General features: G+C 40.1%; 1 protein-coding gene across 7 annotated transcripts in view; it reads right to left on the reverse strand.

The window, feature by feature from the left end:
- Positions 1-10,744: 10,744 nt before the first annotated feature.
- OXR1 (oxidation resistance 1) overlaps positions 10,745-13,539 on the reverse strand; it is a 629,370-nt gene continuing 626,575 nt past the window's right edge. For all 7 annotated transcript variants that reach the window (XM_075582481.1, XM_075582482.1, XM_075582486.1 and 4 more), the window contains one exon: positions 10,745-12,304. In XM_075582481.1, coding sequence (XP_075438596.1) covers positions 12,169-12,304 — 136 coding nt within the window. In that variant the 3' untranslated portion in view covers positions 10,745-12,168. The remainder of the gene's footprint in view (positions 12,305-13,539) is intronic.

A 13,539-nucleotide genomic window follows, 5' to 3' on the forward strand; every position in this document is an offset into this window, starting at 1 on the left:
CTTTTCTAGTTACTCGCCATAGGTAACATCACATGGGGGCCTAAACACTAAGCAGCGATAAGCCACTTTATCGCCACAAAAGCCTACTGCTATGCAGTAAGCCCCGATAAGTCGACAAAAAAAAAAAAATGCCAAACGCGCGCCGATAAGCCACTTATCGGCAAGTTTTCAAACTCGTGCTATTCTAGTAGCCCTGATTAGCTTATCGAGGCTAATCGCGGCTCTAAAATAGAGATTTCCTCTCAAAATCGTCTCACCAGGAAAAGTTGGCAAGAGGGTGGTGAGAAGCTGCCGAAAAGCGGCGAGAGGGGACATAGAAAACATAATGTATGTTTCTTGCGTCGGATTGATGCCGGGAGTCTCCGGAGCTGATATCCATTAACAGCTCAGGAGACCCCTGCTCGTGCACACTATTAATAAAAATTACATTAAAAGGAGCTTCACAACCATAGCAGATAGCCACTACGGTAACAAATGTGTTATATTTTTAATTAGGGTTTTATAACTAGTGTATTGTTGCAGGGGTCCCTGGACCTGAAATCAACGCGGTACTGCTCCGGAGATCCCCTGCTCATTAGTAATAAAACATTTTGGGCGAGATTTGCACAGGGAGAGGCTGCTCTCTCTCGGCAGCAAAAAGAACTCGCCAGATAAGCCCTTTTCAGAGGATCGATCATCACGTCGCCGGCTACTCGCCATTTTTGCAAATGTTGCTATCACAGGTATTCGGGGCTTTACCGTGATAGCAATGTTGGGGAAAATGGTTATTTAAAAACCCTGGCAATTTTTTATTATCGGAGCTTAGTGCATAGGCCCCATGGTCTGCAATACTTCTCAATGTACAGTGTAGGAATGTTGTAGCAGGTTAGCAACACTAGTTTTGGTTTGGGAGAACCCAATATGAAGTCCAATGCCAGAGAAAATGATTATAAGTCCATAAGCCACAATCCTAGCTATCCTCTGGAGCTGGACAGTGCCATTTCCAGCTCTGGTGACCCCCGGTCCCTGAGATGCAGACTAGTGAAGTTACCGGAATTACTTTTTGGTTTTAAATGAGGATTTAATTGGTTGTCCAATATGAAGCAGCAACAGATGATCTTGCAGTTACCTATTGGCCTGAGATTTGGCAGCCATTTTGTTTCCACTGGTGGGAGATTTAAATCCTGTAACTTCACAAGTAAGTGTCTTGGTGGGTCCCCGGACCTATAGAATGGTTCACTTCAAGGGAACCTCTGGTTCCCATTTTGTAAAATAAAATGAGGGGGGGGGAGGTGGTCATATATATCTGTACACACAGATGGAAAACTCATACCCAATACAGTGTACCCCCTTCGGGGACTACTAGTTAGTATACGGGGTTAACAGCCTTCAATGGGATAACTGTGTGGGATCACTCAGGTTACTCCCCTCTCATCATGCTATGAAAGATGACTTGCAGAAAGGAAAGCCATTCCCCAGTAGGTCTCGTGACCAGTGATGTCATCTAAAAAGAAGGGAGCTATATAGAGCTCCCCCTAATGTTCTAGAACCGGGTTCCTTTGGAGTGTCTGTTGGAGAGAGCCTCACTGTGTCATGTACTGTAAATATGTTTAAGTATATACCTGTAGTTATATGTACTAAGGATGTCTTGTTACCTTTATTGTTGTCAATTCGGGAACGTGGCCCATTCAGTTAGTGCCTATAGTAATGACCCAAGATTGTTCTCATTCAAGAAAAAAAAAAGTGAGCATGTGCTTAGCGGGAGTTCTTAGAGTAGTAGCTCTGGAGCATAATCGGATTGGCCCAACGGGTAGATACTTCGTAAACTCTTGATCCAATATATGGGCGAGGTAGGCAGTAGGCAGTGATGGGATAATGATCCCTGATAAGTATTGTACTCCGAACCACAGTGGCCCCCGTAACACGGGGCACTACTGATGCTATGCTGAAGATTGCTAATCTAACCAATACTAACGGACACAATTCTAAGTACCTCCCCAGCATATGATTGAGAGCTACCAAGGGGATGAAGACTAAGGCTACGCTTATAGTGCCGGCGACGGTGAGGTCAGGCAGCGATTGCTGGAAAAATCAAATTGAGATTACTTCCAGCGATCGCTACCAAGGCGTCGCTCCATCGCGCTTACTATAAGCGCGCGCAACGGCGGCAATGCATTTGTTTTGATGCGACGTCGCTGACGCCATCACTATAAGCGCAGCCTAAAGAAACATAAGTTCCTCTCTAGTGTAGGAGTGTGAGCTACCAGGGGAAGAAGCACAAAGTAACCATATTATATGCCACCAGTTAATGTCTGAAGTGAAGTATGTTTTGTACGGTGAGCATTATGAACGTCTGTGAATAAAGCTCTTGTTTGTACTATAAAAGTTCCCGGCGCCCATCACTATTCTACTTGCATATCTACACCCAGCCTGCATGGACCCAGCACAGCCATTATATATATCCAACTCATTGTTAAATCCTTTAGAGCCGGGCAAGGAGGGTTACAAAAGCAAAGACAGAAAATATGACAAAACATATTTTGCATGTATTAAAATAAAAAACTAAAATGATTTTATACCGAATCCCAAGATGTTCACATTAAAATGTTTACTTGTATCCAACTGCATAACAGAAGTAGAAGCAGGTCCACCAATTGTGCCACCGACATGGTCACTGGTCAAGAAGTTGGCACTAAAGCTTTTAACTTTTAGAGGGGCAGAGGTTCTGCGGTACCAGAGTGCCACCGGACCCCTAGTACTGCCTGGTCATGTGATCACTCCAGGAGCATTCACATGATGAAACCAGACACCGGAAACAGACATGGAAGGGGCTCCACTTCAGTTTTGATCAGGATGGCTGCTTTGTCTGAGCAGTCAACCCAATCACCACCTAGAAAAAGAGCAAGTGCCCATGATGTACCTTGTACGTTATAAGGGCCTTTAGTATGCCAGGGCACATGCCGTACCAGGTATGTTACTAGGGCACCGTAAAAGGTAAAAGTACTGTAGGCTAGGCTCATTATAAAATGTGGCCTATAGCAGAGTATGTATATATTTTTAAACATGTTAAATGTACAAAATGAAAGAGGCCCCACGCCTTGTAACCCCTTCCTCCCAAGCTTTGTAACCCCTTCCTCCCCCCCCCCACGCCTATTGGTCCCCTTCTCCCCCCATGCCTCTTGGTCTCCTCCTCCCCCTATGCCTTTTGGTCCCCTTCTACCCCCATGACTCTTGGTCCTCTTCTCCCCCCCCCCCCACGCCTATTGGTCCCCTTCTACCCCCATGACTCTTGGTCCTCTTCTCCCCCCCCCCCCCCCATGCCTCTTGGTCCCCTCCTCACCCCATGCTTCTTCGTCCCCTCTCATGCTTTTTTTAATGACTTGATTTTCTTATTCTATTAGATATTTATCATGATAAATATTACTATCACCATAAATTAATAATATCGTTATCGTGAAGTTTTTAAATATCCAAAAGGGGTGCGCCACGGAAGATATAGCTGGAATGTATAAAAAAAACAGAGTACACCGAAGAGTGATACAGAAATCTTCCAAAAAGTGGGGCAAACTTGATATAAAAAAAAAATACAAAAATGTATTAGTACACAAATGACGACTCACAAATCTAAAAACATGTGAGAGCAGAAAACATGAATAATCCCCAATATTTGCTGTAATATAATAATAGTGCAGCAACAATGCATTCACCATGAGGGAAACTAAAAGGATCCACACAGAGTAATCACAGTACTAAAAGAACATAGTGACTATAAAAGGTTAAATGCTAGACATACCAGTATAAGAAGTAACATGACATCACTCACTAAATTGTATAACAAGAATACTGCCTATATATGAATATGAGAGAGGATATTCCTTGGATATCACCACAGTCTTCCGTTGAAAACCCGGGTCAATACTCAGAAAGAAGGAATCAGTAAAGAGTAGCACGCCTTGCCCTCCATACTGTACTTTGTCTGTTCTTCACTGCAACCCGACGTACGTTTCGCACATTGCTTCATCAGTGGCATGCAGAAAAAGATGTCCTCCGGCGTGTTAACTCAAGTACAGATGTTTAAGCATAAATTGGATAAATACAAAAAAAATAACAATGCATTACTAAAGGTAATATAACCTATATATGCTTTAAATTAAGTTTTTACACAGATTAAATGTGGTTTGTGGTTCTTTCCAATATGGAACTTCAGAGGTTAATTGGATAGATGAGGCTAGATCACAGCCTGTTCAGGATATTACTCAATAAAAAGAGCAAACGATAATGGCACAATACATTTATTACACTCGACTGGGTTAGAACAATATTGCACTTACAGCCAGCAAATTGTAAAACAGTGTTTGTGGATAGCTTCCCAGCATGTGGTAATGGACTTTCTGCTTCTCAATGGCAGTCCTGCTCACGCTTCAGGCTCCACGAGGTCCAGATAATTTTCTCTCTCTCTCCTATTATCCGTCTGTTATGCCCGTCTCCTCAGATTTTATTGCGGGGATGGACACGTCGCCTCTCCTCCCTCCCTGTACATTTCGTACAGAGTGTAGTTTGGAGGGGATCTTTCACTAACGGTGTCCCAGGTTGCGCTCTCGTCTATCCGTAGGGCAAACAGCTGATGGTTTCAGCATATCCCTGACAAAGCAGTTGCGAAATGCGTTGGCTTGGTGAAAGATCCCCTCCAAATTACACCCTGTCTGTGCGCAAGCTACAGGTAGGGAGGAGAGGCGAAGTGTCCATCCCCGCCATAAAATCTGAGGAGACGGGCAAAACAGACGGCTAATAGGAGAGAAAATTATCTGGACCTCGTGAAGCCTGAAGCGTGAGCAGGACTGCCACTGAGAAGCAGAAAGTCCATTACCACATGCTGGGAAGCTATCAACAAACACTGTTTTACTATTTGCTGGCTGTAAGTGCAATATTGTTCTAACCCAGTCGAGTGTAATAAATGTATTGTGCCATTATCGTTTGCTCTTTTGTTTGTATCGAGCAATATCCTGAACAAGCTGTGATTTAGCCTCATCTATCCAATTAACCTCTGATGTTCCATATTGGAAAGAATCCATAGAACACACCACATTTAATCTGTGTAAAAACTTCAAGATCCATCTTGATTCCTTCTGTCATAGAAGTCTATTTCTATTACCACCTCTACTTCCCATGGATATTTTTGGGATACCCCATGCTCTCATGCTCTTAACCCAGATGGTGAGTCATTATGCTCCGATAGAAAATTTCTAGCCACACTAGATAGGTTTTAACCATTCCTGTTATCCTTCACAGCATGTTTAATGTTGCGTGCTCTAAGATACATCTGCGCACAGTACAGTAACTCCCTTGTCGTCATTCCAACATATATTAAATTACAAGGGCAGACTAATCCATAAATATCTCCCTTGGATAAACAATAAATACATTATTTAATGTAGTATTGCTGGCAAACTCTACTATCCCCCCCAAAATGTGATCATCTTCATACAAGTACAGGCCTTACAATTACCACACGAGAAAGAACCGATTGTCCTACTAGATTTTACTAGCTGATCTACTGAAATAACTCTGAACTAATCGGTCATGAAGGTTTGTGGACCTTCTTGCCGTCATATTCACCCTCAGACCGATCGGTTTAGATCATTCTTGAACCGTACACTACATATGTTTTTGCAAAACACTGCAAATTTAATTCCACTGCATGTTATATGTGGATATCAAATCGTGGTATATTTTGTGTTTCCAAATCATTTATTTCTTTTGGATTTTTGGATACAAGTAAAGATTTGCGTTTAGAATTCTTAGATCTAAGATATGAGTTACTGTACTAATACATCTTTCACTATATTCTCTATCAATAAACATCTTTTCCTAGCTCCTAATGAAAAGGTTTCATAACTGGAATTTTTGGCGCATTGCCAAGTTTTGAATTCTTGGCAATACATTTTTATAGCTGCAGCACCTGTCATACAGAGAGTTCACGATACACACAATAACACGTTGCTGCAATGAAGACAGTTGTAGCATTTCAATGCTGTGGGTTGGAGGGAAAGTATGCAGGTAGTAGGTATACAGAGCCTAAGTAAACCTCTGTGCTGAATAATGGCTGTAAATAAGACCATACGACCTGTTTCCCAATCACAATGTGTGTTCTGTGTCTTTGCCCAAAGTAAGGGTCCGATCTGTCTATCTCACCTACCACACGCACGTGATCGTCAACGGAATGACGTCACCTGATCCCGTGTGGTAGGTTCCTACTTGGGGAGAGGAGGCAGCAGCGCAGCGGGAGCCCACCCAGGTGTTCCTAACACAGAAGTTAGGACCGACCAGAAGTCGGGCCCTACTTCTGTAAATCACCGCCTGGGTGGGCCTCAACCGCACTGCTGCCTCCTTGGCCACCCGCACCATGGTGAGGACTGAGGGATTAGGAAAATGACGAAGAAGGGGAGTGATAAGGGAAGAGAGTGACACAGAGAAGGGGACTGAGGGATGAGTAACAAGTGGGGAGAGAGGGAGAATGAGTGAGAGGAGAGGAAGGGAAAAGGAGAGCGAGAGAGAAGGGGGAGACAAGAGAGAGGAGGAATTAAAAGAGAAGGGGGAGAGAAGGGGAGGTAAAAAGAAACTGTAGGGGAGATGCAGGTGGGGAGAAGCTGGTGAGGGGGAAGGCTTTGGTAAGCTTTGACAGCCACAGAATCTAGATACTACATTATGTGGCCTGCCAAGTTTATCAAAGCTTGTCACGTGGTCCTCCAGCAAAAATAATTGCCCACCCCTGGTATAGAGCAAGGGTGGGGACTGTACTGTCATACTCTTCCAACATTTCCCACATTACAATAGGTACACGTGTCTATTACACTCCCACCCCTCAAATACACCTAACACTACATTTAAAAAAATAATAATAATTGTACAGTATGTGTGTATATATACACACATATATATATATATATATATATATATATATATATATATATATATACACACACACACACACACACACACATTTAAAGTTATGGTGGGTGACACATTGTGTGCTCATTTGCATGTCATTTCCCAGAATCCCTTGCTGCAGTGGAAGCACTGTACAAGAGTAGGACAAATAACTTATCTTTTAGGAGCAGGGTGCTAAGCAGTGTAGCTGGGATCACCATCCAGTAACAATGATAGATAAACAGGAAAAAAGGTCTGCAGTACTCTCTGGTTAGTATCCAATGTAAAAAGGTTTATTGCATCAAATTAACATCAGGGGTGAAGTACAGGAAAAATGGTGCAACGTTTCGGACCTCCCGGTCATTTGTCAAGCCCTTGAAAAAATAAAAATTATATATATATATATATATATATATATATAAAATCAAAGGCTCCTTACCAGGCAGACCAGAGAATCCAGGGAATCCAGAGTAGGCACAGCAAGGAAGAGACAGCACACTTGTATGCAAATAGAATTGTATTAGTATAGCAGGCACAAACACCAACGTTTCGGTCCTAAAAACAGGACCTTTATCATCTCATCCCAGCCTGTCTAAAAGCGGTGTTTAAAACAGCATGCTTTGGCTTGAGGATTTGCTTGTGTAATACGAGCTTGAGACAAAAGGTGGCACTGAGTGCTCATTTGCATGGCATTTCCCAGAATCCCTTGCTGCAGTGGAAGCGCTGTATGCTGGGCAATAATGGGGAAAGACAGGGTTGCAGACCTGTCTAAGACATGCAAATGAACATACAGTAATATTTACAGTTGATTTATGCTTTACTGTGGAGGGTTTTTGTCACTTTTTTTACCCACCATAACCTTATAAATATATATATACACATACACACACACTCACCCCTCAGAATACCACCCACCCCTTTATAAATACCGCTTATTATATCCACCTCATATATACCCCATGTATAACATGTTCCCATACCCTGCCACAGAGTAGTTGCCTCCTTACCTACAGGGACAGCTCCTTGACACTCACTGGAGTCAGTCCCAGGCTGTGCCTCCTGAGGCACTGCAGTAGGGGGACCTGGCACAAAGCAGTCTGCAGGTTTCCTTGCTGCATGCATGCTCACTTTGACTTTCAGATTCTGATTGACCCGGCGTAGCAGCGAGGAGTGTGCGCAGCAGGGGAAACCAGCATAAGCAGGTACACTGGCTCATGGCCGGTTCAGCACTGACCAAATTGGTACAGTTGGAGAGCCAATACTCTGGGGGTAGAGGAGGCTGTAGTAGGTGTGTGTGTGGAGAGAGGGGCTGTACTGTAAACTGCATTTACAGTTTTATTTTAACAAACAAGTACAGTAAAAGTTTATAAGAAAATGTACAAGGGGTTAGGGGAAAAAAAATTCAAGAAAGTGTAGAATATCCTTTTATATGTAATATAATTTTTATTATAAATAAAGGTAGAATATCATACTTCACTTCAGGTCTTCAACTCTTCCAGCTAGGGCATTATTGGAAAGTAATGCCATTCTTTGGGGATTCTTACTTAAACATACAAATGTCTCAAAGATGAGGGGAGGGCAAAACGAGAAAAATAAATAAAAGTATAAAATAGTGTGATATTGTTTGAATAATAAAAACAGATCTTTTGAGTCTCTAAAATACTCATTCTCATGACCCCCAGGGGTAAAAAGTCATAGAGGATAAAAACCCTTGATGAAATCTCCTTTGCTGAGCTCGGAATCCCTCACAGAGTGGAGTATTCAGAGATGTGGCTCACGTATCACCAGTATGGAAAGAGCAACAAATTGTGCAGATCGTAGTAAAATGTGTATTACTTTATCAAAGCATCTCACAAATACACACTTACAATAACACTGCTCTTTAAAGCATTGAGTAGGTGAATAAGTATAAACGGAGACTGGATCTCTGCCGTTGTGTTCCTGTGCCGTCAGCTGATCGGAACACCGGCATCTCCTCGGCTCTCGCGTTGGCTGGCGTGACGATGTCTTCCTCCTCAAAATGGTCACTGCTGGCTAATGACTCAATCTGTTTTGCTATGTGCGGAGTCTTCTACAATTGTACTGATTCTTTTATATCTCATTCCTTCCAATCCTGTGCAAGCTGGTATCGTGTACCTTAATTGAAACACAATACCAGCTAGCACAGGATTGGAAGGAATGAGGTATAAAAGAGTCTGTTCAGTGCTATGGTAGAAGATTCCTGACGAAGCACGTAGCGAAACGTGTTGAATTATCAGCCAGCAGTTATCATTTGGAGGAGGGAGACGTGATCACACCCCCAAATTTTTTTTTCCCTCCAGAGCCTGAAATATCAGGGTGGTGGTGGAAGAGGTCCTAATTTAATAGTATCTCCAGTTGTGTATATATGTCCCCTCAAAACCTCCCTCCAAATAAATAAGGGAGAGATGCTTGTGCTGAAAAATGAACATACCTGAGGTACCATGGAAAATCTATAAATATACTTTGTATAGACATTAGCATGAGTGTCATCTCAACATATATCAGTTTAAAGACCCTTTAAAGACTTGTGATGAAGGGGGTACCAGTGTCAGACCCAACAGGATTAGAACCCACAACACTGCCATTTAGGGCAGCAGCTACTGTATTAGGCTAGGAAGTAGTCCTCCACCTCTGGAGGGAAATCCCACGTTCAGGTCATTTTGCTTGTAAAGCAAGTAAAAACTCATGCAGTGTGTCACTTTAACAAACGGTATAAAAAAGGCGATTTACTTTTTTGAATACCGTTTTTCCCCACAAATTTCATACCGTGAGGTAGGAACATGCCAACACGGTCAATGTTGCAATTTTATTATCGAAGTTTAGTAAATATTTATTTATAAAATGTTTTACCGGGAAGTAATACATTGAGAGTAACCTCCTCGTTTTCAACTATGTCCTGGGCACAGAGTTATGATGACAGATACATGGTTACATAAGTGCCTAAGAGTCTGTGCCAAATGTTCTGTTACTGGAACTTTGATATCAGTCACATATACAGTAGAGTACAATGAAATAACAAATCAGCATGGATTTCAGGATGCTTATCATAAAGTACAAATTTCCAGCAGTCATATAAATCACTGAGACAAATAGAGGTATTGAAGATATGATTAATGGAGCAACAAGAGATAAGATGTGATAAGCAAGATATTCACTAGCATCTGATAAGAGGTATCGAAGCTCGATCAAGAGTTAACTGCCATACAAGTCAATGTACGTTAACACCGGATGGTGTTTTGATAGCCCTTATTGGAGCTTGGTGAATCCCTTCTATAGTGTGTAGACTTTTTAAAACGTTCAAGATCTCTTCCCTGTGTGCACAGTCTATTTATTGGCACTGTGTAGTTAAGAGACCTTTACATATTTTGACTTTAATCCTATTTTTTATTACACAGTGCAGGTACAAGTAGTCCTTGCCCTATGAAGCAGGCTCCCATGCTTCAAAGTCAGTGTCATTGTTTTCAAAGTCAGTGCTTTTAGTTACTCCTTCAGCCCATAAGAACGTGCTTTGCAAAGAACTCCCAAAGTTCTTATCATACTTTAATTTCATCAGTGGCCCTTACTGTAGCTTCAATTGTAAACTATACTCTGAATAGACTACCAAAGGAGTCTTATGAAACAGCACAGCTTAATCAATATAGCTTTGCAAAATCCACACAATTCAGTAGCAATCTTGCAACTTTTACAAAACAAAAAAATGGCAATGTAAAACATTAACCATGAATAACTCTGTTAAACATAACATGCCCACGTATAAAAAAAACACAAACCTTTTTATCAATAAAGCATTGTTAAACAAAGTCCAAAACTCAGATAATATTGTACACGTATTCATTTTTATTTTCTATATATATTTATACATATATTTATAATTATATCACTATGACCTTATAGTACTTAAAATCCATTACAGGATTAGTAATAGTCTTAAATCCACAAAGACAATAATAGTGCCTTGGAATACCAAAGGGCAGAAATGTTGTTGTAATATATGTACATATTTTACTAATCTGTAAACATTTAATCTACATACTAGTTCTAACAGGAATATAGAGCTATATACACACACACACACAAAAAGTATGTCCGTATTTCTATTCACATTCAGCATTAACATGTTATACTGTAGATAGAATGTTTTCCCTTTGTTACCAAAGCAGTATGCTTTCTTTAGATACTTTTTCCGAGAATGTAAGATTTGTAGGCACAGTACTATACATCTACTGTAAGACTATATTAGCCATTCCATTTGGCTTTAATTCGGTTTCAAAAATAATTTAAAGTGCTATAAGCAACCTGTCAATCACTTTTCTATAAGAACAAATCTACTTTTCAACATTAAATTTACAAAGATCATATACAGGTTTATCTGAAACAGCTGAATTTTCAGCACAAAAAGAACTCACTGTCACATAACAGCAATGTACTTGCATAACATAGAATATAAGCTTCGTAATTGAAAGTGTTTTGCGGAGACATTATTGCACAAAGGCTTATTTTCCTACAAAACGGCTACTGATATATTCTACACTGTCATTTTTTGGAGGTCAGATGACAGAAAGTTTGCATATTCCACAAATAATACAAGTTACAATATTGTCTACTCATCATACACATCAACCATCTTGTCAGATTTGGTACTAATGTACAACATGTATTATCTCAATACAAAACTACATTTGACTTTCTTTTTTCTATTGGGTGTTTTCTTTCTTTTGGACATGAATAAGCAGTCTTCCTTGAGATTATGCGAGACGAAAAATGGCAGATCAGTAATGCCAATTTTTTTATTTAGAGTATGTCAAATGTTTTTTTAATGGTCTCTTATCTGAAAATACCCAATGTCTATTCACAATTCAATACTTTAAATTGATTCATAAGGAAACTTTACAATTTTCAGCATCTGTTGCAAACCTGTAGCTTACAATATGAAGATATTTTATCTAATTAGATTGATATGTATGAATATATTTCTTTTTTTATATGAATGTATGACAGAGAAAGTGACAAAGCATAACATTCAAAAAGTACAGTTACAGCTTCACCCAATATTATAGGTCTCAAAAATATTTATAGCTACTGAAAATAAAAAATAACTATGGTTAAATATTAACAAAAATACAAATATAATAAAAGGGTATATATTAATAAGCTGCAGTACATTATTTCAAAATCATTCACACCTGTACAGGGATGAAGAAATATTCTGCCAAGAGACACTTTCTCTGTACATATACATATTTATTCAAATGCCCAAATTTCAATATCTTGAACAATGAAATCTTCTTTCTTTGAAAGTGTAGGATTTTCAAATGTTTTACATGTATGACTTCTGCCATGGTAGAGATCCCCATCTAGCCAAAGAGCAAATTCTCCTCTGAAAAACAGAAGTAAAATAACAAATATAATTTAATATAATAATAGTAATGTACATCCATATTTGGAAAGTAACATTTAGTCATCCTTCTAAAATATACATTTCACAACGTGAAAAGGAAAACTTTTTGTTATAAAATTGTGATCCACATTAGCATATTTGGTCTTGTGATCTTACAAGTCACATACTTTTGCAAAAAATAGTCCTCCCAAACTTTGCAATGTAGTATAAGGCCATCATAATTGTGTCTGGATGAGCAAGATCGCACTAAACTAGACCAACATGAGCTCGAGTTACGTTATTGATGTGCCACATATCTTTTGGAACTGACCCACCATAAGGCACCCAGGTAAGTATACAAGCACAGAAATGTCCGGGTGGATCAAATGGATTATGTACATTGCCCCTCTGTATGAAATACATTTTACAGCACTCCAATGGAACCAGGGGGTCCTCCAGAGATGAACCACAGTAAGTTTAGCTCTGGGGATACCCTATTATTAAATATTCACCAGTGTAGTTATTAATGTTAGACCTCCCTGAAAGGAAATTAACGGCCAACAAATGACATGGGTCACCATCACCAGGGCAAACAGAAAGCTGCAATGTCATCAGTTGCAGCTTCCTATTGAATGGCCACTTAAACATAACCAGGAATACCCTAGATCTAAAAATAGAGGGGCTGAACTACAGACCCAACAGCTTAAAAACGATAACACACACACACGGAATTGCTGCTTCAACTGATTTTATGCTTCTCTGCCAAGATGTGGGTGCACATAAACGGTTTTCCCTCCCCCAACAATCTTACAAATATAAGAGGTATCCTTGCTTTAAAACCCACCAAAAAAATCCTACAATGTCAATTAAGAGTACTCCTATATAAATAAAATTGAAACTCCCACTCGTCACATTTTTTTTGTGTTGGGGAAAAATACATTGAAAAAAAAAAAAATTATATATCTATATATCTATATATATATATATACATACACACACACACACACACACACACACACACACACACACACACACATATACTACATACATACAGTGTTCGACAATCATATACATTTACACGCCCGGGGCGAGAGGATTTAACCTCCGGGCGAGAAAATATTGGCCCAAGCAGCACACGTGTTTGTTGTTTTAAATTTCCCTGCTCGCGCTGAATTTTTCCTGCTCGCGCAGAAAAAAAAGAAAAAAAAACTCCCCCTACCTGACAGCTGATTGGC

This window comes from Ascaphus truei, chromosome 2, assembly GCF_040206685.1.
Source record: "Ascaphus truei isolate aAscTru1 chromosome 2, aAscTru1.hap1, whole genome shotgun sequence".
NCBI classification, from domain to species: Eukaryota; Metazoa; Chordata; class Amphibia; order Anura; family Ascaphidae; genus Ascaphus; species Ascaphus truei.